Genomic DNA, 24,414 nt, shown 5'->3' with positions numbered 1-24,414 from the left:
GAACAACACATTTACTCATTGCTGTTCTTGTTCTCAAGCCAGAGACCAGTACGGCGGCTGATTTTTCCCTCTCTCAACTCGGATCCTCTCTTCACGGTTCCTTCTGCCCTGCCTTGTGCCTTCCAATCCCCTGCTGGCAAACTAGAGACTGCCTGCACTGAGCCACTCTGCCAGCAGGTGGCACTGGAAGCCCGCAGCTGAGCTGGCCGCTGCCTGACTTTCTGAGGCGTCTCACGGCTGCCACTGGGCTTTGGTCTGGGCAAGGCTTGCAGAGGGTGCGGAGCCATAGCACCAGCTTCTGGGCCCATGAGGTCCCTTCTTCCCTGTGTGGCAGCAGCCGATGTCCACGTCTCTCCTTTTTCTAGAGTAGGTGCTTCAGCCGTAGCTGAAGGTAGGTGGGGCACCAGAAGCAATTCAAATGACTTAAGAAAACACAGCGGCGCCTTCTCAAGTCCCCTCTGCTTAGCAACAGTCTCTAGGATCTCTCATCTCCTTGGATCACACTGAATCCCAGGTTAAGGAAGCCCAGCCGCCCCCCTGAAGAGCTCTCTCCTTGTGGGGAGACGGAAAGGCCCCGCTGAGGTTGAGGATGGACTTCTCTTGGAGAATGGACCACGGGAAAGGGCCAGCACGGATTCTGGGACAAACTTGAGACATGCTTGGACTGCGCTGATGCCTCGGGCTTAGGGTGACAGCCCCGCAAGGCCTGCGCTTAGACACCAGGCAGGATGCTGGTGGACAGGGCGCCTGAAAGGCAGGAAGCAGCTGGCTCAGTGGAGGGCGGAGGAGCTGGCCTCCTGGAAGGGGCCCCCCGGGGGAAAATGCCCACTTCTGCTTCCCTGTGCAGGTCAAGACAGAGGCTCCTCTCTCACTGCCCAGTAACCCCCGGTCCTGTTCTGAGGTAGGGTGGAGTGCCACACGGAGGCAGACCTGGAGGTTCTGGAGGGCTGAAACAGAGGCTCATGGGAAGGAACTTCAACAGCTGAGAGAACAGATAGGGAATGACTGGTTTGATGCCACCCCGAGTGAGTGGTAGAGCTGAGTCTACCAGAGGACAGTGTTGCTTTGGATATGAAAATGCAGGTCCATCATGCAGGTTGCTCACAGTCTATCCCCAAGGAAATTTCTTGTCTGGGACTGTGTACTCCAGCCCCAAACCAAACATTACTCCCACTTAATGTTGGAGCACCCTCCCTTTTTGTCCCCCGTCTCAAGTTGCTTGTGATGAGGAAGCTGTGGCCTCTGGTGGGGACAAGACCAAGGGCCCAGAGGAAAGGCCTAGAAGAAAGGACACAAGCGCTCTCGGGATATTTACTGCAAACTGTTATAATTAAAGTGATATTTTATGAGTGTTTTAGGCAGAGGGCAAACGGGCTCTGAGCGGGCTCTGGGCTCCGTAGGCCCACAGAGACGGGAGGAGACCCTAACAGGAACTCAGCCATTGCTGCTAGGGAAGCAGAGTCCCAGAGGAGGCGTCACAGGGAGCCCGGAGGACCATGAGGGAGCCGGGAGGACCGTGAGGCAGCCTGGAGGACTGTGAGGCAGCCCCTTTGAATCTGGAATTCTGCTGGGAGCACAGGCCTTCCTGGAGCTGCTTGTGTCTGCCCCGATCCTCCGACAGGCCTGCTGCCAGCTCAGGGTGCCCGGGTCGCCTTCATTATCATTCATCACAGACTTCCTCTTGCCTGCCAGAGTATTTCCAAACTTGCAGCTTAGAAACTGCAGGAGGAGAGAGAGTAGGGGATGTTCTTAATATAAATCCTGGAGGGGGACGCGGGGAGTGGGGGTCGGGGGGGTGCTTCCCAGTCTGCCAGGTGTCGGGAGGGCTCCCTGCATTCCTTACCAACAGGGCACTTGTTAAAGGAGCTAAGGTCTCCACTTTTAAGACTTGGCCATGTTGTTTTTTAGAACCTTTGATCTGACTGCAGACTTGGAACCTAGCAGAACACTGGTCCCGGGAAGGGCGGAGAGGGAAGCCCGTCTAGCCCAGAGGTCACTCCCAGAAAGATGGGGGGGGGGTACTACTCCCAGAAGCAGCAGCAGCAGCATGAAGGGCCACTCCAGGGGATCTGGGGTGCTAGGGTGTAGAAGTGGGGTACTATTTGGGCAGAGCAAAGTCCCATGCGGTTTCTTGTGCACATTTCCACATAGCCTGCATGAGACGGGTGAAGCCCATGTCCTTGGGCTTCTCCAGACCTCTCATCAGCCGCTGTTTCATGATGGAAACAAACTCCTTATTGCTCAGCTCCCCATTGCCTGGAGGGTGAGGAGAAACAGAGGTGGTTAGTAGGAACTCCGGGGGAAAACGCCACCCCTCACACCCTGTGGGTTCTGCGGCCTGGCACACACTCTGCCAAGTTCAACTCTCTTGGCTTAGGGTGAACTGCTCTGTTCTCCCTTGGTGTTGCCAACCGCAGCCCACTGAGACCAGAGCAGAAGGCGGGTGCGGCACGAGAACAGCTCAGCTCTGTGTGTTGGTCCCTGGACCACACTCCCAGGTGGCGGGAGAGACATGTGACATCAATGGTGAAGTAACTGTTAGCATGGGCAAACAGGGTGCTGTGGTGCAGGGGAGCAGGGTGGTTGCCGGAGAACTTGGAGCAGCAGGGTATGTGGACTCCTCTGGAAGGTGTCCCTGCTGCCCTTTACCTGTCCATCCTACCCTTCCTTAGCCTTGGCCCTGGGACCTTTACTGGTCTGGGTTTATACAGCCTCCCCAAGCTGTATCAGACTCTATCCATTCCTTTAATTTTTAATTCTATGTGCATGAGTATCTGCCTGCATGGACGCGCACCACGTGCATGCCGGGGTGCCCGAGGTGGTCAGGTGACTGTGAGCTGCTCTGTGGGTGCTGGGAACTGAACCCTGGCCCTCTGCAAGAGCAGCCAGCATGCTTCCCTGCTGAGCCCAGCCCCCCCTTTCTCTGTTTTCAGCACAAGCCCTGGCATCCACTACGCATGCCATCTTGTTTCTGGAGACACTGAAACACGTGTGCCCTCATCTACTTGCCACAAATTGTGAATGTGTGTGTCTAATATTTTTGTTTATTTTCCAGGGAAAATTACGTTTCTTTGGGGATCATCAGGATTGCAATTTGGGAAAACACGGCTTCAAGCCATCTTACGAATGTGGCTCCTGTTGTCATTTTGAGAGCCCTGTGGTCACGTTTAAGCCACAGGCAAGATGGAACTGGAGGAAATGGAGAATGTCCTGGGTGTAGTGGTGCTCTCCTTTAACGCCAGCACTTGGGAGGGAGGCAGAGGCAGGCGGATCACTGAGTTTGAGACCAGCCTGGGCTACAGAGTGAGTCCCAGGCCAGCCAGGGTCACACAGTGACACCCCATCTCAACAAAACAACAAGAACAAAACCCCACACCAAACCCACAGAAGTAGAAAACACAAACTGGGGTCCAGGGTGGCATCTTTCGAGCTCACAGTGCCAAGGGCCCCTGGCGGGGTCCCACCCTCTACCCTTCACGGGACCCCACTCACCATCACAGTCGAAGAGCGCAAACACCACGTCACACACATGGTCTGAGAGCTCCACCTTCGCCACTGTCCTGGCCACTTGCTGCATGGTCACTGAGAGGAGAAAGATGGCCGGTTAGGGCTGCACAGATGCCTCCGTTTTTGCCTTTCTCCAGGTGGGGGCTCCACCACCCAGAACTCTGCAACTGTATTTGGGTCATAGTTGAGAAAATGAGGTCAGCTGTGGGGGTGCACAGCTGTAATTTCAGCTAGTGAGGAAGGAGGTTCAAGCCCTCAAAAGGGCAGCAGGGCTACACACCGTGAGAGCCTGTGCCAAAACCCAAACCCAAGTTCAAGGCCATGTCGGGGCACTGAGACAGTCTCAAACTGTCCGAATGGGCTGCGTGTGCCCAGAGATGGAGCACTTGGGCAGCATGTACCAGGCCTGGGTTTAAGTCTCACTGTCCAGCAATGAAAAATTAAAAAAAAAAAAAAAAAAAAAAAAGCCGGGCGGTGGTGGCACACGCCTTTAATCCCAGCACTCAGGAGGCAGAGGCAGGAGGATCTTTGTGAGTTTGAGGCCAGCCTGGTCTACAAAGTGAGTTCCAGGACAGCCTCCAAAGCTACAGAGAAACCCTGTCTTAAAAAACAAAAACCAAAACCAAAAAAAAAAAAAGAAAGAAAGAAAGAAAGAAAAAGGAGGATTGAATTTTTTGTTCTTTTGCTTTTTCAAGACATGGTTTCTCTGTGTAGCTTTGTGCCTGTCCTAGAATTCACTCTGTAGACCAGGCTGGCTTCAAACTCACAGAGATCCACCTGCCTCTGCCTCCCGAGTGCTGGGATTACAGGCGTGCGCCACCACCGCCTGGCCTTCAGGGTCTGTTCTTTTGTACTGCTGCCACATGTTAAAAGGCATGAACTAAAGGAAAGACCTGATACTGAGCAGAGCGTGAGGGCACATAATCCCAGCACTCAGGAGCTGAGGCAGGAGACACAAGAGTTCAAGGCTAACTGAGCGACCCAAAAAGACAGTTTGAGCTGTACACTTCTTTCAGCTATACCCCTGGAGAAGCAGGAAACTCCGTCTCACTAGACCAGCACACACTTTATTTATTTTCACTTTTTTGGCCTCAGTAGAGAAGCTCTCTTCTCTTGCTGTTTTCCTTCCCTGACATTTACTACGAAATACTAGCAGTCATGCCGAATTGGTTTTCCATGAGAGACAAGCTAGGAAGAAGTAGGCGATCTCCGCCGTCTTTCCTCTCGTTCATCCTCGCGTCTGTCTTACCTATGGCTACAAATTATGTTAGTGCCTACAGATCAACCCCAAAGCGAAGTAAAACCTGCAGGAAGGAAAAGGGGCTGGAGAGACGGTCGGCGGTTAAGAGCACTCACTGCTCTTGTAGACGACCCAGGTTTGATTCCCAGCACCCACATGGTGGTTCACAAGCATCCGAAACTCTAGTCCCAGGAGATCTGAAGCCCTCTTCTTTCCTTGGGCACCAGGCACATACAAGGTGCACATACATACTTGCAGGCAAAACATCCATATGCATAAAATAAATAAAAAAGAAAAGAAAAGAAAAAAGAGAAGGACTGAGTTCCATTTATGGACTGACTTGAGCAACCATTGGCTTAGACTCTGCAGAAGCACTATGGATCAGCAAAGGCATCAGGGTGCCTCTGCTACTTCAATCTTTAACATCAGCTCCTCTTGCCAGTTTGCTTCCTCATCTGGCATCTGTCATCTCCATATATATTCAGCACACTGCCGCCAAGGTCAGCAGACACGGAATCCACAGCGTGACAGAACTACGCTAGGTGTCACGAGACCCGGCTCTGTGTGTGGCTCCACCCAGACAGAGCCGCTTGACAGCTTAGGGTTAACTTTTCTCCTACTCAAATCAGAGGCTGCCACCAAGGAGGAGAAAGAAGGAGGAGGAGGCCAAAGGCAATTCGAAGGAGACTAGGAACTACCAGTGGAGCTGCGTTTTACACTTCGTGATGGGGAGCTCGCCTAAGGAAACTCAGATGACTTTGGGATATCACTCAGGGAGAACAGGATGAGGGTGGGTGTCCTCAAACGCTGCTACCCACTGAACCTCCCTCCATGGCCACAGGAGTCCTGCGAAGGGCCTGAGAACCTCATGTATGCTACAGTGTGCCTTCTGCTGGCCATACCATTTTCTGCAGTTCACATTAATCTCGAGTTTTAACTGCTCTGACAACTGCCTTCCTGCTGCGCTCCTAAGTCTTCCGTTCCTCAGGGTAGAATGCCTTGCCAATCTTGCTGTTCCAAGACTCCTCTTTCTCCCATGCAGACAGCACTCTGCTCCAATAAACCAGTAAGCAGTATCTCAGGATGTCAGTGAGAGCTCTTGACAATTTCCAGCGAGCAGCTCATTAGGCTGGTATTAAGTGCTTGTAGAACAGGGACTCTGGGGAGCTGCAGCCAGAACCTTTCATGACAAGTGCCAGCCCTCACAGGGCAGTTATAGATTATGCCCCATCCCACCTGGAGGGGGCGCTAGTGGTTTGCATACTACCAGGGCTAAGTCACTGTGACTCTTGGGGATGGGAACAGTCTTGCTGGGGTGCCCTTTTCACAGCACAAGATCCTTGGAGAGGCCCCCAGGGGATGAATCAGAACAGGACAGAACAAACCAACTAGCTGTGAGCTGTCAAGTTGGGAACTCTTGGGACAAATGGGATGACAGCAGATGACATCAAGTGCTTGTCAGCTGCTGTAGAGAGTAGGCTCATTCACACGTTTTCAACCTCTGAGTCACGCTAATTAAGCCACAGTGAAAAGAACTTCCTACCCCCACACCCCCGGACCTTAACTTTGCTGTGCCGACCTGTTGTCGGTACTGCGATTCTGAAACACATACTTGGTCTCTTGTGATGGCTAATTTCCACTGGCAACCTGCTGGTACTTAGAACCACCATGAAAACAAACCCCTGTGCATGTCTGTGAGGATGTTACCAGGTTGAGATGAAAAGGCCCACCCCAAATGTGGTCAGTAGAATTCCCTGGGCTGGGGTCCTGGACTGAATAAGAAGGAGAAAGTGAACTGAGCATGAACGTTCATCCTCTGCTTCCTGACGGTGGAGCCAATGCTGCCCCAAGCTCCTGCCGCCATGCCTTCCCTGCCATGACAGACCAGACCTTCAAGCTGAGCCAAAGTGAACCCTCCCTCCCTTAAATGTCTTCCCTCTCCTGCTTTCACTTCATGTATCTTCATGTATGTGTATGACTGTGGTCCATGCCTGGAGGGCAGAGGGTGAAGTTATGATGTCCGATGTTCCACTCTATTACTCCTTACTCTCTAGAGGCAAGGTCTCTCACTCTACCTCGAGCCAGGCTGGTGGCCAGCAAAGCGCAGCCATCTCTCCAGCCTCTGGCCCCCATAGTTCTATGGTTGCAGATGTATGCTTGGCCATGCCCAGCCACATTATAATACAGGTCCCCGGGCCTGCACAGCAGGTGTTATTACCCACCGGCCATCTCTCCAGCCTCTGGCCCCCATAGTTCTATGGTTGCAGATGTATGCTTGGCCATGCCCAGCCACATTATAATACAGGTCCCCGGGGCTGCACAGCAGGTGTTACTACCCACTGGCCATCTCTCCAGCCTCTGGCCCCCATAGTTCTATGGTTGCAGATGTATGCTTGGCCATGCCCAGCCACATTATAATACAGGTCCCCGGGGCTGCACAGCAGGTGTTACTACCCACTGGCCATCTCTCCAGCCCCTCAAGTTCCTTTCAACATTTTTTTTTTGTCCGACAGATCAGACAGGTAACCGCTACAGTCTTGCAAGTTTTTTTGACAGAAGTCCTAATATCCTTGCAGTTGCCAAACTGGTCTATCGTTTTGTGTGTTCATGAGCTGACTGATGCCAAGAGCACATAGGTGGGTTCAAGATGGACTCTGGTCACAGGAGAGACCAAGTCTTGTTGGGATTTTCTAGCTACGTCCTCTAACCCACTGAGTTGGTCCCCAAAGGCTAATCGATCATGCCTGTGTACCGAAGCCCCCTAAGAGCCCCAGAGTAGAGAGTTTAGAGAGCTTCTAGTCTGCTGGCACATGGAGGTTCCTGGAGGATGATGGGAAGGTGCAGAAGCCCTGTGCTCCTCCCCGATCTCTCCCCATGCCTCTGGAGCCTCAGTGCTTGCCCAAGTCCTTTGAGTCACTCTCACAAGTCAACTGAGTCCTGCCACGTTAGGAGCTGACTGGGCAGAAACATAGGTAAGGCTGTGACTAGCGTCTGAAGGCCTGGGGTCAGTCTCTGAAGAGGGAGGCTTCAACCAGTATGATCTGACATTAGTAGGTAGACACATCTAAATGAAATGGAAGAATATGCTGGGTGCCCAGGTAGAACTCCCTGCGTGTGCACTGCTGGAGAAATCCCTACACCTTTTGATTTTTATTTTTCCAAATGGAGTTTCACTGTCAGCCCCAGATAGCCTGAAACCTGCTTTGTAGTCCAGGCTGGCCCAAATTCACAGGTGTCTTTCTGCCTGTGCCTCCTGAGTGCTGGGATTAAAGGCCTATGCCACTATGCCTGGCCCCTGAATCTTTTGAGGTCACAGAAGTCTTCTGTGCTGGTTATTTTGGCCTAAGAACAGAGGAAACAGCACCCCCCCAATGGAATAATGCCGAGGTGTTGGGATCCCAGTTTCTCATCTGCCTATAAGAAATGAAGGCCCCAGAAGAAAGAGACAGCTTCGGTTTCCAAGGATCACCTATGACGCTTCTAATAATCTTCCCAGGGGCCTATGTCCACTTAAGATTGGGATGGGGGAGAATCAGTAGAATTCTGACACTCAAAATCTGCTACCACCACCATCCCAGCACTCGGGAAGTAGAGGCAGGAGGATCTCTGTGAGTTTGAGGCCAGCTTGGTCTACAGATCGAGTTCTAGGACAGCCAGAACTACATAGAGAACCCCTGTCTCAAAAAAAAAAAAAAAAAAAAAAAAAAAAAAAAAAAAGAAGAGGAAGAAGAAGAAGAAAAGGAAGGAGGAGGAAGGAGAAGAAGGAGAAGAAAGGAGGAGGAGGAGGAATCATCATCATCATCATCATCATCATCATCTGGTACCATTTGTTTCGACAACCCCAGGAAGAACCTGAGCTGTTCCTGGTGTGGTCCACAATGGGATAATCCCACATTAAGCCGTGTGCTACAACAATGTGTCAGAAACTAGGTTACATACAATTAACCACACAATGGCCTCTCAGGAGAGCTCTGGAGTGATGAAACTCACAGGTCCACACGGAACCAGAAGAGGCTGCAGAGGTGAGGAGAGGCCAGGGGACCAACCTGACTTTCCAGTGTCACAGAGCTCGTGGCCGCTGGTCTACAGCATCCCACCGCTCCTTCCCCGTGCACATTTGACCTCCTACCCGGACGGCACCAGCTCCTTCCCAGCTCTGTCACCCGAAAGGGACAGAGTCCAGAAAACAGAAAAGCCAAGTCCTCTTCCTCAGTGCCTTTTGTCAGGGATGAGCGTTAGCCAGGGCTGGGAGGAGAGGGTCTTTCGGCTAGACCTCGTCTGTTCTCTGCAGTGAGGGTCACTAACCATGCCCTTGGGACGCCTGTTGACAGTGAAGGACAACTGAAAAGGGGGTGAACCAACAACCTCATGAGAAGTCCAAGTCACAAAGGTGGCCGGACAGGCTGCTTGTCCCCCCCCCCCCCCCCCCCCGCAGGTTTCCTGAGCTGCTCTGTCACGTGATCAGTCATGCCCTACTGGACCACAGGGGACGAAATGAAAAGCTGGCTTGTGGTTGCCAACGTCAAGTGGGGGAGGGGTGCTGCTCCAGCCCTGGGAAGGCTCGCTTCTGCACAGGGAGGGTCCTTTCCTTTGTAACTTCTTCCAGGACACTCTGGCAGCTGTAATACACACTTTTCAATACAATTTGGGGGGGGGGGGGGGGGGGGGGGAAAGGACAGGTTAGGAGGGCTAACAATAAAGGCGAAGAGAGCAATGTGGCATTTCAGCAGTAAGAGGCCAAGTCCTCGCTCCACATGGTGCTAAAGTGCAGGCTGCTGGCACCTCTGTGTGACCAGGCTGCCTGTCAGAAGCCACACAGTTGGTCCTGCCCTTAACTAACAGTACGTGCAGTTCAGTTCGGCTTTTCTGAACCTCAGGTGCCGTCATCTCAGATGGCTGCCTCAGTGGGCACCTTGCTCAAACCGGTTCAGCCTAGCTAAGTTATGCGGCGTTGTCCAGTATTGTGTTTAGCGTCACTGAAAATCCCATCACTAGGGGACAGACAGACTAGAGGAGAGTCCCCATTTAGAAGAGGACAGCACACGCACTTTTAAGATGGAGAACTATGTTGTGTGCACACTCACACCAATCACAATGACGCATTGTGTATCTGGGAGGAGGTGTATTTTGTATGTGAACTTGAAATGAGCGCCAAGGCAGACTGCTTTCAATTTGTGCACATGGGATATCGAGTGACGTAGGGTGCGGTGGAGACGCTAGTGTGAATGAAGAAAGCAGGAAGGATGCCAAGGCCCAACTCAAGATCTGGCACATATGGTGGGGGCAGGGCGAGGGGGGGGGACAGGACAACCACATACTGGGAGGGATCTCATTAGCTCCATCAAGCGCTCCTCGTAAGGAAACCTATCAAGCCAGGTCTTGTCTCAAGGCCAGCATACTCCCCAAATCCCCAACACACACCGAGACAGGGTCTTGACAGCCTAACCTCAAATTCCTGCATCCTCCTGCTTCAGCTTTATGAGCCACCCTGCCTGGTTAGAAAATGATTTCTGGGGGCTGGGGATTTAGCTCAGTGGTAGAGCACTTGCCTAGCAAGCGCAAGGCCCTGGGTTCGGTCCTCAGCTCTGGCAAAAAAAAAAAAAAAGAAGAAGAAAGAAAATGATTTCTGGTTAGGTAATACATTCAAATGGTGTAAAGTCAGAGTCTTGCTCTCAGCTGTGTGCAGTACCTAGGACTTAGTGTCCTCACTGTGGAGAGACAGCCAGTAGCACCCGCTTCTCAGACATATGCACAGAAAAGACTTATCCTTCCTCTTTCCTCTTTTTCATGAAACGGCAACACAGCAAACAGTGCTGTGCTTGTTCATGGAGCACCCTGACTGAGAAGAAATTCACCCCAGAATGCCAACAGCACCCTGTACCAGCTGTAGAGCGAGCATTTGATGGGCAGACAGCTGTGATGGGCTGAGCATGTTCCTCCTTGATTTATCCTCAATCTGCAGAAGGCTCCTTCTTTATAAAATCTCATCCTGGATGGTCTGTCACTCTTGCTACACTGACATCTAACTCTGAAGGCTGAACTGGGGTGCAGATACAGTAATCTTCAGGGGGTTGAAACGGTCTGAGAGACTCTGCTTACCTTCCCAGGCTGCTAAAGATAGTAAACCTTGAAGTCACCAAGAAGCAGTGTGATAGGGTCTAATCTTTGTGTGTGTGCGTGCACGTGCACATGTGTGTTGAAGGGCAACTTGTGGGAATTCTTCTCTCTTTCCACCACATGTGGGTCCTGGGGACTGGATTCACGTATGTCGTCAGGCTTAGCAGCTGAGCCATATTGTTGGCCCTTACTTCTTGTCCCCATTCTCTACTGGTCTGCTCCTCAGTGGGAGGTAATGCTGGCTGACTTTGTCCACATCTTCTTACTTTTTTTTTTTTTTTTAAAGATTTATTTATTATGTATACAGAAGAGGGCGCCAGATCTCATTACAGATGGTTGTGAACCACCATGTGGTTGCTGGGAATTGAACTCAGGACCTCTGGAAGAGCAGAGCAGTCGGTGCTCTTAACCGCTGAGCCATCTCTCCAGCCCCCTGTCCTCATCTTCTTGATGTTGGCAGTTCACCTCCCCCCAGCCCCCTCTCCTATCAGCAGTCACAAATCCCTAAGGCATCCCTCCTCTCCAGGGAGCTTATATCATTTCACAAAACCATCATACATGCCCAGTGATGTGGTTAAGGCGGAATCAATCTTTAGAGTGCTAAGTGACTTTAAATTTGGAAAATTAACCAGGTCTTTGTATGGGAAATGCCTCATAAAGCAAACATTTATTTCGGATTTGGGCTTCCTTGTCTACACTGTGAATAATTTTACTTTAAGAATTGATGGCTTTGCCTTAGATGAATGGAATCCTGGCCAGCACTCCTCCTCACATAACAATGTTTTTACAAGATGCAAAGATGAACTGGAGAGCAGGGGCTGCCTTCCATGCGCTGCAAGAATACATCAGTGGAAGCTCTTTGAAGTGCATAATCCTTTCCCTATGCATGTCTGTGACATTCCTACCTCCATGGTCTGCCTAGGCTGTCTGGGAGATCCTTGCTTTGAATTTTCTTCTCTTTCTGTTGTCACGTAAGTGTTGAGCCTCTTTTCTTTTTTTAAAAAATTGAAACCACATTATTATTATTATTATTATTATTATTATTATTATTATTATTATTATATGTGTATGAGTGTTTTGCCTGCATATGCTTACACCATGTGCTTGCCTGGTGCCTAAGGAGGCCAGAAGAGGGCGTCAGATCCCCTGGACTGGGAGTTATACATGGTTGTGCTGGGAATCCAGGTCCTCTGGCACAGGAGCCGGTGCTCTTAACTGCTGAACCACCTCTCCACTGGCAGCTCCACTGGCAGCTCTTCTCCAACATTCCAGGTGCTTCTGGGTACCATGCACTAATGGGAACACTTCCGTGAGGTTCCGAACCAACCTCAGTTTCTGCTCTGTTTTATACCACATCAGCTGGGATTTGGGCAAGTCATTTTCCTCCATAGTTAATGATTTTATCGTAGGTCAAGAGCAGTAAAGTGGGAGTTTAAACAGAACTATTCCTAAACTCCCTTCCAGTAATAAAACTTTATGACTTCCATGTTGTCTTCTTTTTCTTGTTTTAAATGATGAAATAGCCTCAGTCAGTTACAACGTCCAGGTCTTTAGAAGCCTTCACAGAAAAAACTGGGGGCTGCAGAGATGACTCGGCAGTTAGGAGTGTGCACTGCTCTTCCAGAGGACCCGGGTTCAGTTCTAAGGGGTCCGATGCCCTCTGCTGACCTCTGTGGGCTCTTGCTCACATCTATGAATGTTGCCCGCCCACCCCCACATAATTTTTCAAAAGTCTTAAGAAAAGAATAAAGCTAAAAGCAGAGATTTATGGAATTACTGGCTGATGTGTCTCACAGAATGCTGCGGGGGCCCAAACAGTCCCATCTTGTTTAGTGCGGGCAGGCCTCTGACTACGATACACCACTCCTGCAGGTAGGTTACTTGACATGGCAATGGTGATGGCTTAGCCAGTCTCATGACCCCTCTGTGGGAATCTACCCCAGCAACAGTAGAGGAAGGGAATGCTGTCCGAGGGTGCGTGGTTAGAAGCGCAGAGGCACACACCTTTAATCCCAGCACTTGGGAGGCAGAGGCAGGCGAGTTCAAGGCCAGTCTGGTCTACAGAGTGAGTTCCAGGAAAGGCACCAAAACTACAGAGAAACCCTGTCTCAAAAAAAAAAAAAATCAATCTAAACCAAACCAAAACAACACAAAGAAGATCTGAGCAGAGACTCCAAAAGGCTGTAGCCTATCTCGGTCTCTGGCTTCTAATGTGTTGTCTCTCAGCTGCAGAACGGCCCCTCCTTTATTACTCAGCAGGAGGAGGCAGGCAGAGCTGGCCTGTGGGAATGGTATATTTACAACTGGGACCGTCCCAGGCTCCTCAGATCCCACTTTATATATAGCTGCCCTCAATCCTTAGGTGTGCTTTATACCTCTACGCAACTACAGCACTAAGCTGCACAAATGAGATTTGGAAGAGTCACTAGCCAAGGTCTAATTAAGTTTTAAATTTTCTAACAAGGAAATAAAAGCTGCCATGTTTTCTTCTGGGGATCCAACAGCTTTTCTCTGACTTCAAATGTATCTGATAATTATAAATGAGTCCGTTTTCACATGGATTTGGATATAACTCTGGGCTATGACGTGATGGCTAGTCTTCACTGTAATTCTCATTGGATTTACACTCGCCTAGCAAACGCAACTCTGGGTGAGTCTGTAAGAAGTTTCTAGAGAGGTTTAGCAGAGGATGGAAGACCTATTCTGAATGTGGAGGCACTATCCAACAGGCGGGGACAGAATAAAAAGTCAAAAAGGAGAAAGCCAGTTGAGCACCACTGTTAATTTCCACCTGTTTCCTGACTGTGGACGCGATGTGGCCTCTCCACTGCCACAGCTAGAGCCTCCCTGCCCACATGGTGCTGGACTGCTTACTCTCAAACTGTGAGTTACAAACAAAAGGACATCCACAATGTGCCTCCTGTGGGATGGTCTTTCTGTGTGCTGTGAACATGGGCTGCTACCATTGGTTAATAAACAAGCTGCTCTGGCCTATGGCAAGACAGGTCTCAGCTAGACGGGAAATCCAAGAGAGACATACAGAGAGGAGAAGGGCAGAGTCAGGGCAGATGCCATCCAGCCACCCAAGGAGCAAGATGACCGGTAATGCAATGGCCATGTGGCAATGCACAGATGAATAGACATGGGTTAATTTAAGATGTAATAGCTAGCTAGCAATAAGCCTGAGCCACAGACCAAACAGTTTAATATTAACCTTCTGAGCGACTCTTTTTTAAAAGTGATTGCAGGACGGTGCCACCAGGGCTGGACAGGGATAAGTGTCTGGATACACGCGCTCCTCTTTCTTGGAGTTGCTTCTGTCAGGGAGGTTGTCAGAGCAAAGAAAAAGTAGCCCATTTCCCCACACCACATTCAGGACTCTGCTCTCTCCTCCCTAACGGCGGACAGAAGTGGAACAGCTATTTTATGATGCTGTCACCTGGACGCCCTGCCATGATGAACCGCACCTTTAGACTGTGAGTTGAAATAACCCTTCCTTCCAGCTGCTTCTGTCAGAGCGCTCTGTCACAGCAGGGCCAGCAGGGATATATCTTAGAACATTCTACCATCTCTTCCAGGGTCTGCCCACGTTGAGAATAAACCCTCTCATTTGTTACATCTGTTGTAACTGAACATCTAGTGTGTGCGAGGAATTGTCTAGGCCTTGAGCAGGACATAAAGAGGCAGAAAACATGGTTCGTGTTTAGATAATGATGAAGCTGAGAAAAAGCTTCAGTTCCTAATAATTAAGAATGTAGAGCATCTAAGTTAGTAAGAATGTAAAAAGTTAACTATGGCGGCCTGGAGAGATGGCCCAGTGGTTACGGGCACTCACTGCTCTTCTAGAGTAGCTGGGTTTGCTTCCCAGCACCCACACGGTAGCTCACAATCATCTGTAATGCCAGTTCTAGAGGATCAGATACTCCCTTCTTCTGGCCTCCAAGGGCACTGAATGCAGGTGGTGCACAGACATACATGCAAGCAAGGCACTCATACAAACAAACAAACAAACAAACAAACAAAAATACATTAAGAAAGTAATTATAGTCAGAGGTGGTGGCACACACCTTTAATGCCAGCATTTGGGAGGCAGAGGCAGGCAGATCTCTGTGAGTTCGAGGCCAGCCTGGTCTACAGGGAGAGATCCAGGACAGCCACAGCCATTACAGAGAAACCCTGTCTCAAAAAACAAAACAAAGTAACTATAGATCTCTCTCCTCAAAGAACAAAAGCAGGCTACAACTGCTCCTAAGATGTTCTGTGAAGATTTTTAAACATTATTTTCATTTTTGTGCTGTTCAGGACCAAACCCAGGGTTTAGTGGTGTCTCAGTAAATTACATCCCTGTCATTTCTTTGAAGACTAATATGTTAATGGAGCTGTCACAGCAGGGCCGGTTGTTTCTGGTCACTGGCCCTTTGGTAAGTGTGAAGACAAGCACAGGGACCGGATGAAGTTACCATGAGCCTAGCATGCCCATGTCTCTTTCCATTCACCAGAGTCCTAGAACAAGCTTGTAATATCTACAACCAGATATTACAAAGACATTACACTCTAGAACCAGACACCCAAGGTTTCAGCATTACTTGAAGGTCCCCTATTCCCAACAATGATGCAGACCAGACCCAGAGACGGGTGAAACTCTAATTACTGAGCTAAGTCCCCATCTCTACTAACGAGGAACAAGAACTCAACCTCAGGGTTGAGCAGGAAAGCAGAATTTGTGCTTAGCGTGATTTCTTGCATAGTTATCTTTCAGCACGTTGGATATCAAAGCAGCACCCACAAACGCAACAAGTCACTGGCACCCCAGTGAGCAGAGGTGGTGACCAGCACTCAGATCACAGGAGACTGGGGACTCTGCCTGTGGACAGGGGATATGGCACAGTTGATGGAGCACTTGCCTAGCATGCAGAGAAACCTGAGTTCTATCCCAGCACCACATAAAACTTGGTGTGGGGGCACACACCTGTACCCCCAGCGCTTGGCAGGTCCAGGGAAGGTCAGAAGCACAAGGTCATTCTTAGCTATTTAATGTGTTTGGGGTCAGCCTGGGCTATGTGAGACTTTGGACTAAAAGAAGTGCTGCTCCTGTGTCCTGCACTGGATCCTGTATTGCATGCTGACAGCGTCAGTTTAGCATGTATATGCTTTTGGCTATCATTTACCAACTCTCCCGTGTGAGAAGTGAGAAGGTTAGAAAGACGAGGAACACAGATGTGTGGACTACGGTATTCCTCCATGATATGAAGTTAGATTAGACCACTCCAGGACTCCTCCACTGTGAGGTGAGTGCTAAAGATGCCAGACAATGTCTGAGTAGGAAAGCCAGCTCCTGAACAGGATGACTACAGGGAGTAAGTAATGTCAACAGCCCTGGGAGAAGGATGTCACTTCCAAAAGGCCACAGCAGGTTTATTACTTTAGTTTAATTCTTTTTTGTTTTGTTTTGTTTTTGTTTTTTTTGAGACAGGGTTTCTCTGTGTAGTTTTGGTGCCTGTCCTTGGACTCGTTCTGTAGACTAGACTGGTCTTGGATTCACAGAGATCCACTTGGCTCTGCCTCCCTGGTGCTGGGATTAAAGGCATGTGCCACCACTGCCCGGCACTTTAGTTTAATCCCTTACACAAGGTGGCTCACTTATTTGGAAGGCCGGGGCACAAGGTCTGCCATGAATATGAGGCTGGTCTGGATTAGAGAATAAGACCTAGTTTTTACCATTGCCTCTGATATGTTTGCTCTGCCGAGGCAACTGGGGAGAAGTAGCAGAGAGCTTGTCTTCTAGAGGCTACCAGGAAGCACAGCTCCAAACGGTACACCTGAACGGTATTCTGGACTGTGTGCATCAGCAAAGCGTCTCAGACTTCAACTCAATTTTGAAATATACAGAGAGGCCAGATGGTGGTAAGGAAAATACAGAGACTTGGGTTGAGGAGATATCAATTTAAGTCCTGACTCTACCAGCTGGGCAGCCGTGAGCAAGACACTTCCTTTTCTGTTCCTGTACCCATCCAATGGGGATAAGCCCATCTCCAGTCTAGGTTTTAAGGATTAGAGAGAGAAGGTATACGAAGCCCCCCAATATTACGGCTGTCGTGGAAGCTATGAGGTGGCGGCTGCTCTTGGAGTTCCTGATGGGCAGCGGCGTCAGAGGCCGTGGAAGGATGACACAACAGAATGCTAAGGCGTCAGGAGAGGCACCAGCGTGTCTGTCCCGTATGTCTGTTCGGAATGTGAGGGCTGGCTGTGAGCTAGAAACTGTCTACTCCACCAGTGATTTCTGACTCCCCATCAAGTCAGGAGGGATCTAAATGGCAAAAGATTGAGGCGTTTGCTCTAAAGATTAAAGTCAGAGAATCTGAAGCCACAGGGCTTCTCAGAGGCTATCCTTGTGATCCAAGTCACTTCAGAGACAAAAGAAACTGGACTCATTTGGTGACGAGAATGGGGCTTCAAAGGTCACCTGGGGGCTGCCAAGGGCATCGGGCCTGAGTTATGCCACAGACTGAATATTTAATCTCTTTTCCTACAGAGTGATGGAGAAAAGCTTGGTTGGGGCGGTGGTGGCGCACACCTTCAATCCCAGCACTCGGGAGGCAGTGGCAGGTGGATCTCTGTGAGTTCCAGGCCAACCTGGTCTGCACTGAGTTCTAGGCCAGCCAGGGTTATGTGGTGAGACCCTGTCCCAAAACAGAAAGCTGAAAAAAAAGTTATTAAGGATAACTGTTTTAAATGAGAATCTTCAATCTAAGTAGCTCTGTGCTAGAGTCTGAGTAATAAAGGCAGCAGACATTATTTGTGATTATTCTCACGTATTACAGTTCGGAGTCCACGAGGGACACACCGGACCCACACAATTACCAAATCTAATATCCTGAGGTGCCTTCCACCAGGGCCCCTGTACCTACATCTTCTACTCTCCTGGCAGAAACAGACAAGCTTTGAGATTTAGAGGCCATAGCTCATTCTTGAGCTCCAGCTCGAATTGAACTATTTCATCACGGGAAGGCACTGGGGAAGGGGTTGTGTTCAATTTCCCATTACCTTCCTCAGCAGATTACTTACATAATTCAGACAGCCAGTCAGAGGCAATGCATTTGATTTTCTGTGTATGAATGGGCAACAGAGCTGGAAATCCAGTCTTTCCTGGAGACTGTATCATCAGGTGGTCAGAACTCACCAGGCACACACTTCATTCTTATCATCTGAGTTGTTACCACATGGCCCACACAAACCAAAAAAAGAAAAAAAGAAAAAAGAAAAAAAGAAACAAAAAAACCCCACCAATGAAACTTCCAATATTACGAACGGGCTATGTTCTTTGATGGCGCATGCCCCATCTGTACTTGCTGCCTGCCTGTCTGGACCTCTTGAACTGTTCAGAGGAGCATTACTCTCTAAGGCACTAAAGGGATTCTGGAGCAATCAAGTCTGGCAACTGCATCCCTCCTCTGGGGATTAGGAACGGACATTAGCATATTAAAAGCCAGCAAGAACAGAGCTTTGGGGGGGGGGAATTCTGTGCCACGCTGGCATTTTCCAAACTTATTTAGACTATGGAGCACTTTTCTCCGCAAACCTAGGGAGGACGCATTACCATATCGATCACAACGCTGCTTAGGGGGACTGCTCGGTTCTGTTTCAGTTTGTGAGCTCTAAACCAGCCAAGGAAGAAACGGTGCCAGGGCCTTGGAATGATGCCAGCTTCTGGAAGAGACGAAGACAGCTGAGCCTGAGAGCAACTGAAAGTGAGAAGAGGCTGGACAGGGAGCCGGCCTGCTTTGGCCCTCTCCTTCCACACCCACAGCATGTGTCAGGTCCCACTCTTCAGTCTCCGCATCTCACGGCTCACTAGCACTTGCCACACTAACTAGAACTCCTGTACCCTCATCTTGCCCCCACTCCTGAGAGCTTCTAGAGGGCAGAACCCATGCCTAGCACGGTACCTGTGCTGCTGCCTGAACAGACACATGAGCGGCATCACACTGTGTCCATGTTATCAACTTTGGGAGAGGCCCTTTAGTAAGTGCACACACAAGGTGACAGTGTTCTGTGTGGATTCTTCCTTATGACACCCTGTGAGTTAGGTATCTTAATCCTTACTTTAAAAACAGAAGGAGCCAGCTAGGCGGCAGTGGCGCACACCTTTAATCTCAGCACTGGGGAGACAGAACCAAGGCGGATCTCTGTGAGTTCGAGGCCAGCCTGGTCTACAGAGCAAGATCCAGGACAGCCAGGGCTACACAGAGAAACCCTGTCTGGAAAAAATGAAAATAGGGTGGCGTGACCCAGGTGCTGGAGCTAGCTGAGGATGGGCATGGTCTTTGCAGTTAGAATTGAGGCTTTTTGAGATAACGTTATCCTGGATTACTAGCTGGGCTCTGAGACCTCATAAGACCGAGCAGGTGAAGACACTCAGGGATACAGAGGGGAAGGCCACATAGAGATAGGACAGGGATGGGAGCTATGCGCCCACGGGCCAAGGAGCATCTATAGCACCAGATGCTGAAGAGGCAGGGAAGGATGTTCCTCTAGAGCCCTTGGAGGGAGCGCGGCCCTGTCAACATCTTAATTTCATGCACCATGACTTTAAAACTCAACTGCAAGAGAACAAATTTCTGCCGCTTTAAATCAAGTTTGTGGCAATTTTTGTATCAGTCCCGGGAGACAAATGCATGTGGTTCTTTCTGTTACTTGGCATGAAGTTAGGCCCTACGCCCTTGATATCTATCAAGAGACACTCAGGGGAGCCGATGTAAAACACAGAAAATAAACCAAGACGTCCAAGTAAATGACACAGCACCACGGGCCTCAAACCTAAATGTACTTCTGTGGGTCAGGCATGGTTGTGCAGTTCGTACCCTGCCTCCAGATGTAAGCGTGTGAGCACACGGAGGCCCGCCATCTTACTCAGGAAGTGGCCCAAAGTCATTTGAAAGAAACTCCTCTACCACCTTTTTAATTACAAGGGTGCATTTCTCTTCGTTACCACGACCCTGAATCATTTTATTGTGTACACCCTATAATTTTAACACAGATAGTGATTCATCCCATACCGTTTCCTCTAAGTGGTTCTGTTGGCTTTAGCTGAGGAGGAAAGAAAACCCAGAGGCACTTATTAATTCTATTTTTGTAACTTCTGACTTTCAGTCTTATGTTTTTGGATTTGCACATGCTATCTAATCCTGCCTTGTGGGACGGTGACACAGTCAAAGCTATTCTGGAAGAAGGACTTGGCAATACCTCCCCATGACATCCATATCATGTTTCCCCAAAAAGAGTCTACAAAGATGAGAGGAGGCATTATTTCAGGCAAACAAATGCTATTAAAAACAAAAAAACAAAAAAAAAAACCCACAACTGTATGGATAGGTTAAAATAAAAGGCATCCAGATTGGAAAGGGAAAAAGTGAAGGGAATTCTGGATGTAAGAAGTTGAGTCAATTGATTTGTTTTTCTAGCTTTACTGACATACAGCTGACAAAGGATTCTATAGGAAAGGGGTTCACCATGATGTGCAGATACATAATACACTGTGAAGTATCACAACAATTAGCCCAGCTGGTGTCTCTTTATTTTTCTCCTTTTTTACAGGGCCTTGCTATATATAGCTCAGACTGGTGGTAAGTTCATGACCTCCTGCCTCAGTCTTCTAAGTATTGAGTAGAGGTGTGCGTGCTAACCTTCCAAATCAACATTTCTACTTCTTAACATAGTTACAACTGTGTGCATCTGTGCACGCGCACACGTGTGTCATCAGCATTTAGCATCTCTCTTAGCAATCCAAGCATGTGATGCAGCATTGGTAACTGCATTCGCCATGCAGCAATCAGCTCCCTAGGATGAATGCATCCTGCACAACCCAAACTTTGGATCCTCTGACCAACCTCCCCATTTACCCCACTCCTGGACCCTGTAGCAGGTGACACTGTCCTGCATTTCTATGAGTTTGGATAGTTCTCAGATTCCACATGTAAGCTAGAGCTGTGATGTCACATAACAAATATGACAGAATCTACTGACACGTGCTGACAAGGAAGACTGTGTCTAAAACCGCAGTTGGTGCTTTGGACAGCGTGAGAGGATGCATCATCACAGCCGTGAGGGGATGAATCCCAGTGTGAGAGAATGCACAAAGCCTCCAGGAGCACATTTTCCAACAGCCCCAAAGTGAAGAGAGTTTATCACACTTCAAACAGTGACAAAAGAATCCTGAGCCTGGATGAGTATCTGGATATTCAAGAATAGATGAAAAGCACCCAAAATGGTAAATACATGGGTAAATTTCAAAGACTTTTTTTGTCTCATTTCTTTATTATGATTATTGATTATTATTATTATTATTATTAATTTATTTAATTTATTTATTTATTTTTGAGACAGGGTTTCTCTGTGTATTTCTGGCTATCCTGGAATTCAATCTGTAGACCAGGTTGGCTATCAACTCAGAGATCCACCTGCCTCTGCCTCTTGAGTGCTGGGATTAAAGGCGTGTGCCACTACACCTGGCTCTTCTTATTTCTAAAAATAATTGAAAGCAAGGACACTAAGCAGACCACTCCTTCATCAAAGACCAACTGCCAAGATTTCAGCTTCTTTTTACACATGCCCTGGCTCTGCCTCAGAGGAGAGAGGTTCTGAAGCACCGCCTTTCCTCATGCCTGTTTCCAGACTAGTCACAGTGCCCGTCTGTCCTGTCTGTGCAGAGCAGGGTGCCACTGGGTGAAGTGCAAAGCTCATTTAAGACCAATACAAGAGAATCAACCACTGGGCAGTAGTGGCACACGCCTTTAATCCCAGCACTCAAGAGGCAGAGGCAGGTGGATCTCTGAGTTTAAGGCCAGCCTGGTCTACAAAGCGAGATCCAGGACAGTCATGGCTACACAGAGAAACCCTGTCTCAAAAAACAAAAAAACAAAACAAAACAAAACAAACCAACCAACCAAAGGACAATGTCAAGAAAACCCGACATTTCAAGGCAAGGCATTCATTAATGCTTCTAGCTTCAGGAAAGAAACTTCCCGGGTTTTATTACCTTTATCAAGAGATGCTCCAGCCATGTGGTAAAAGCTCAATGCAGTGTCCACGTCATTGATATTCTTCAGGAAAGTGAAGAAGTTCTCTACCTCCTGGAAAGTCAGGCCCTGGAAGTGGAGTGGCAGCAAGGTGAGGCAGAGCCTGGGGAGAGCAAAGCCAGAGAAACCGGCAGGAAACACTCTCCTACCTTCCAGATGCTGAACCAATCAGTCAAGGGACAGCAACTGTGTGCACCGCAGGGCAAAACTCTAGAGCAGCGGTTCTCAACCTTCCAAATGCTGCTGGCTGCGGCCCTTTCCTACAGCTCCTCATGTTGTGCTGACCCCAACCCTAAAATTACTCATTGCCATTTCACAACTGGAATTTTGCTACTGTTATGAATCGTAATGTAAATATCTGATATGCGGGTTATCTGATACGTGACCCCTGTGAAAGGGTCGGTCCTTCAGCTCTCCCAAAGAGGTCACCACCCACAGGTTGAGAACTACTGCTTTAGAGTATTACCCTAAGGACAGCAAGCTGGCTAACCAACTCCCCCTCCCATGTAGACTCTGACATGAAGCTGCTTGTGGTGACAGCTGGGCATCCTTGATGAAAATGCTTCACTGGCTTTCCAGCTGGGAACACTGTTATATTTCCTCAGCGGGTTGTGGCTACTTCACCTGCTGCACATCTTAAGAAGTAAGAGCCGAGTCAGGACTTCCACTGAACAGTCCACTCACAGGCCTTTTAGGCTTAAGGTAATAAGAGAATCACTAAAGTCGGGGACATACAAGCGATAGGTGTCAGTACTTAGCGAAACCCCATCACCGATCATGATCTCTGTTTAAAAAGCTCCAGGTGGGGGTTGGGGATTTAGCTCAAGGCCCTGGGTTCGATCCTCAGCTCAAAAAAAAAAAAAAGCTCCAGGTGAAATGACCTCGATGCCATTCTGGGGATGAAGAAATTCTTTCCAGAAGCTGGTCTATGCCGACTCGAACAAAGCAGTTATTTGCATCGGGGCCGCCTGGAGCTCCTTCCCAGGAGAAGAGTGGCCTGTCCCCCCCCTTCCTCCCCCCCCCCCCCCCCCCCCCCCCCCCCGCTCCTCACAAATCACACTGTGACCACAATGAAGGCGGAAGTGAGACACTGGGGAATGTCCTAGGCATTGTAAATGTGGTCCCTGGCCCCAGTGGACTCTAGATTTTAGCTCGCGTCTATGGAGTGCGGATGCTTCAGGTTTCTGTCCCTGAACTACAGAGCCTGGGAGCACAGTCATGAGGACGCTGAGTACAGATCATCTAAGCCTCTTCCCTAGCACTCTCCAGGTGGGGCCAACTACGTCTTTCTTATCACATCAAACAGAGAGCTAGACCTCTGGGTGTCTGATTATGTCATGTTGTGTGACTCCTTGTCCTTTGGAGAATCAGAGAAATGAAAAGATGTTTTACTGCACAATATGATGACTCTAAGGTTGCATAAAACACAAACACCCACACTTAAGGAGCTGTTATTAAATTAGTACCCAGGATCTCCATTTGGGTCAAGGAACAGCATCCTAGAAGATTCCTCCCCCACTGCGAGCCATTTTTCAGTCATGTGCTTCCACCACCCATATTCCCAGTAACAACCACTATGTGGACTTTTATGGGATTCCTTTTCATTAAAAAATAAAACCTGGGGCTGGAGAGATGGCTCAGAGGTTAAGAGCACCGGCTGCTCTTCCAGAGGTTCTGAGTTCAATTCCCAGCACCCACATGGTGGCTCACAACCATCTGTACTGAGATCTGGCGCCCTCTTCTGGCGGGCAGTCATACATGCTGTATACTTAATAAATAAATTTAAAAAAAAAATCTTAAAAAAAACAACAGAAAAAAACAGATCAAAACCTAAAACTTCCCCTTAGGCCAGTGGTTCTTAACCTGTGGGTCATGACCCCTAGAGGGGTCACATATCAGATATTCTGCATATCATATATTTACATTATGATTCATAAAAGTAGCAAAATTACAGTTATAAAATATCAACAAAATAGTTTTATGGTTGCGGGTCACCACAACACGAGGAACTGCATTAAAAGGCTGCAGCATTAGGAAGACTGAGAACCACTACCTTAGTCTACTTTTGAACTTTATAAGTGGAATTAAGTAGTATGGCTTCTCCTTAAGGTCTGCTCCATGCTTTTGTTTATTACAGTTTATTTTTATTGTATAAAGTGTTATATCCTGTAAATATGTCACATCCGTTTTTCTTTTTAAAAGGACTCCCTATGCATTTATAATTCATTAGTGTGCGTATGTCTTTGAGAGGGGGCTGTCTGGAGGTCAGAGGACAACCCTGAGGAGTCAGTTCTTCCCTTCTACTTTTGCATGGGCGCCTGGGATCAAACTTAGGTCACCAGGGTGCTTTACCCTCTAAGCTATCTCTCTGGCCCTCACAAATTGTTTTCCTGTTTCAATAATGGGTGATTTTCAGTTTTGGAGAGTTATAAACAAAAGTGCACCTGTATTCAAGCATTCAGTCAGATACTCATG

The 24,414-nt window shown here is 48.8% G+C and overlaps 1 protein-coding gene across 5 annotated transcripts in view; it reads right to left on the bottom strand.

Moving 5' to 3' along the window:
- Positions 1 to 1,307: 1,307 nt before the first annotated feature.
- Micu1 (mitochondrial calcium uptake 1) overlaps positions 1,308 to 24,414 on the bottom strand; it is a 160,942-nt gene continuing 137,835 nt past the window's right edge. For all 5 annotated transcript variants that reach the window (XM_036167618.1, XM_036167617.1, XM_036167619.1 and 2 more), the window contains 3 exons: positions 21,900 to 22,008; positions 3,493 to 3,582; positions 1,308 to 2,256 (listed from right to left, as the gene is read on the bottom strand). In XM_036167618.1, the coding sequence (XP_036023511.1) occupies positions 2,099 to 2,256; positions 3,493 to 3,582; positions 21,900 to 22,008 (357 nt within the window). In that variant the 3' untranslated portion in view covers positions 1,308 to 2,098. The remainder of the gene's footprint in view (positions 2,257 to 3,492; positions 3,583 to 21,899; positions 22,009 to 24,414) is intronic.

Source organism: Onychomys torridus, chromosome 18 (genome assembly GCF_903995425.1).
Source record: "Onychomys torridus chromosome 18, mOncTor1.1, whole genome shotgun sequence".
NCBI lineage: Eukaryota > Metazoa > Chordata > Mammalia > Rodentia > Cricetidae > Onychomys > Onychomys torridus.
This window is presented reverse-complemented; position numbering and strand designations above follow the sequence as displayed.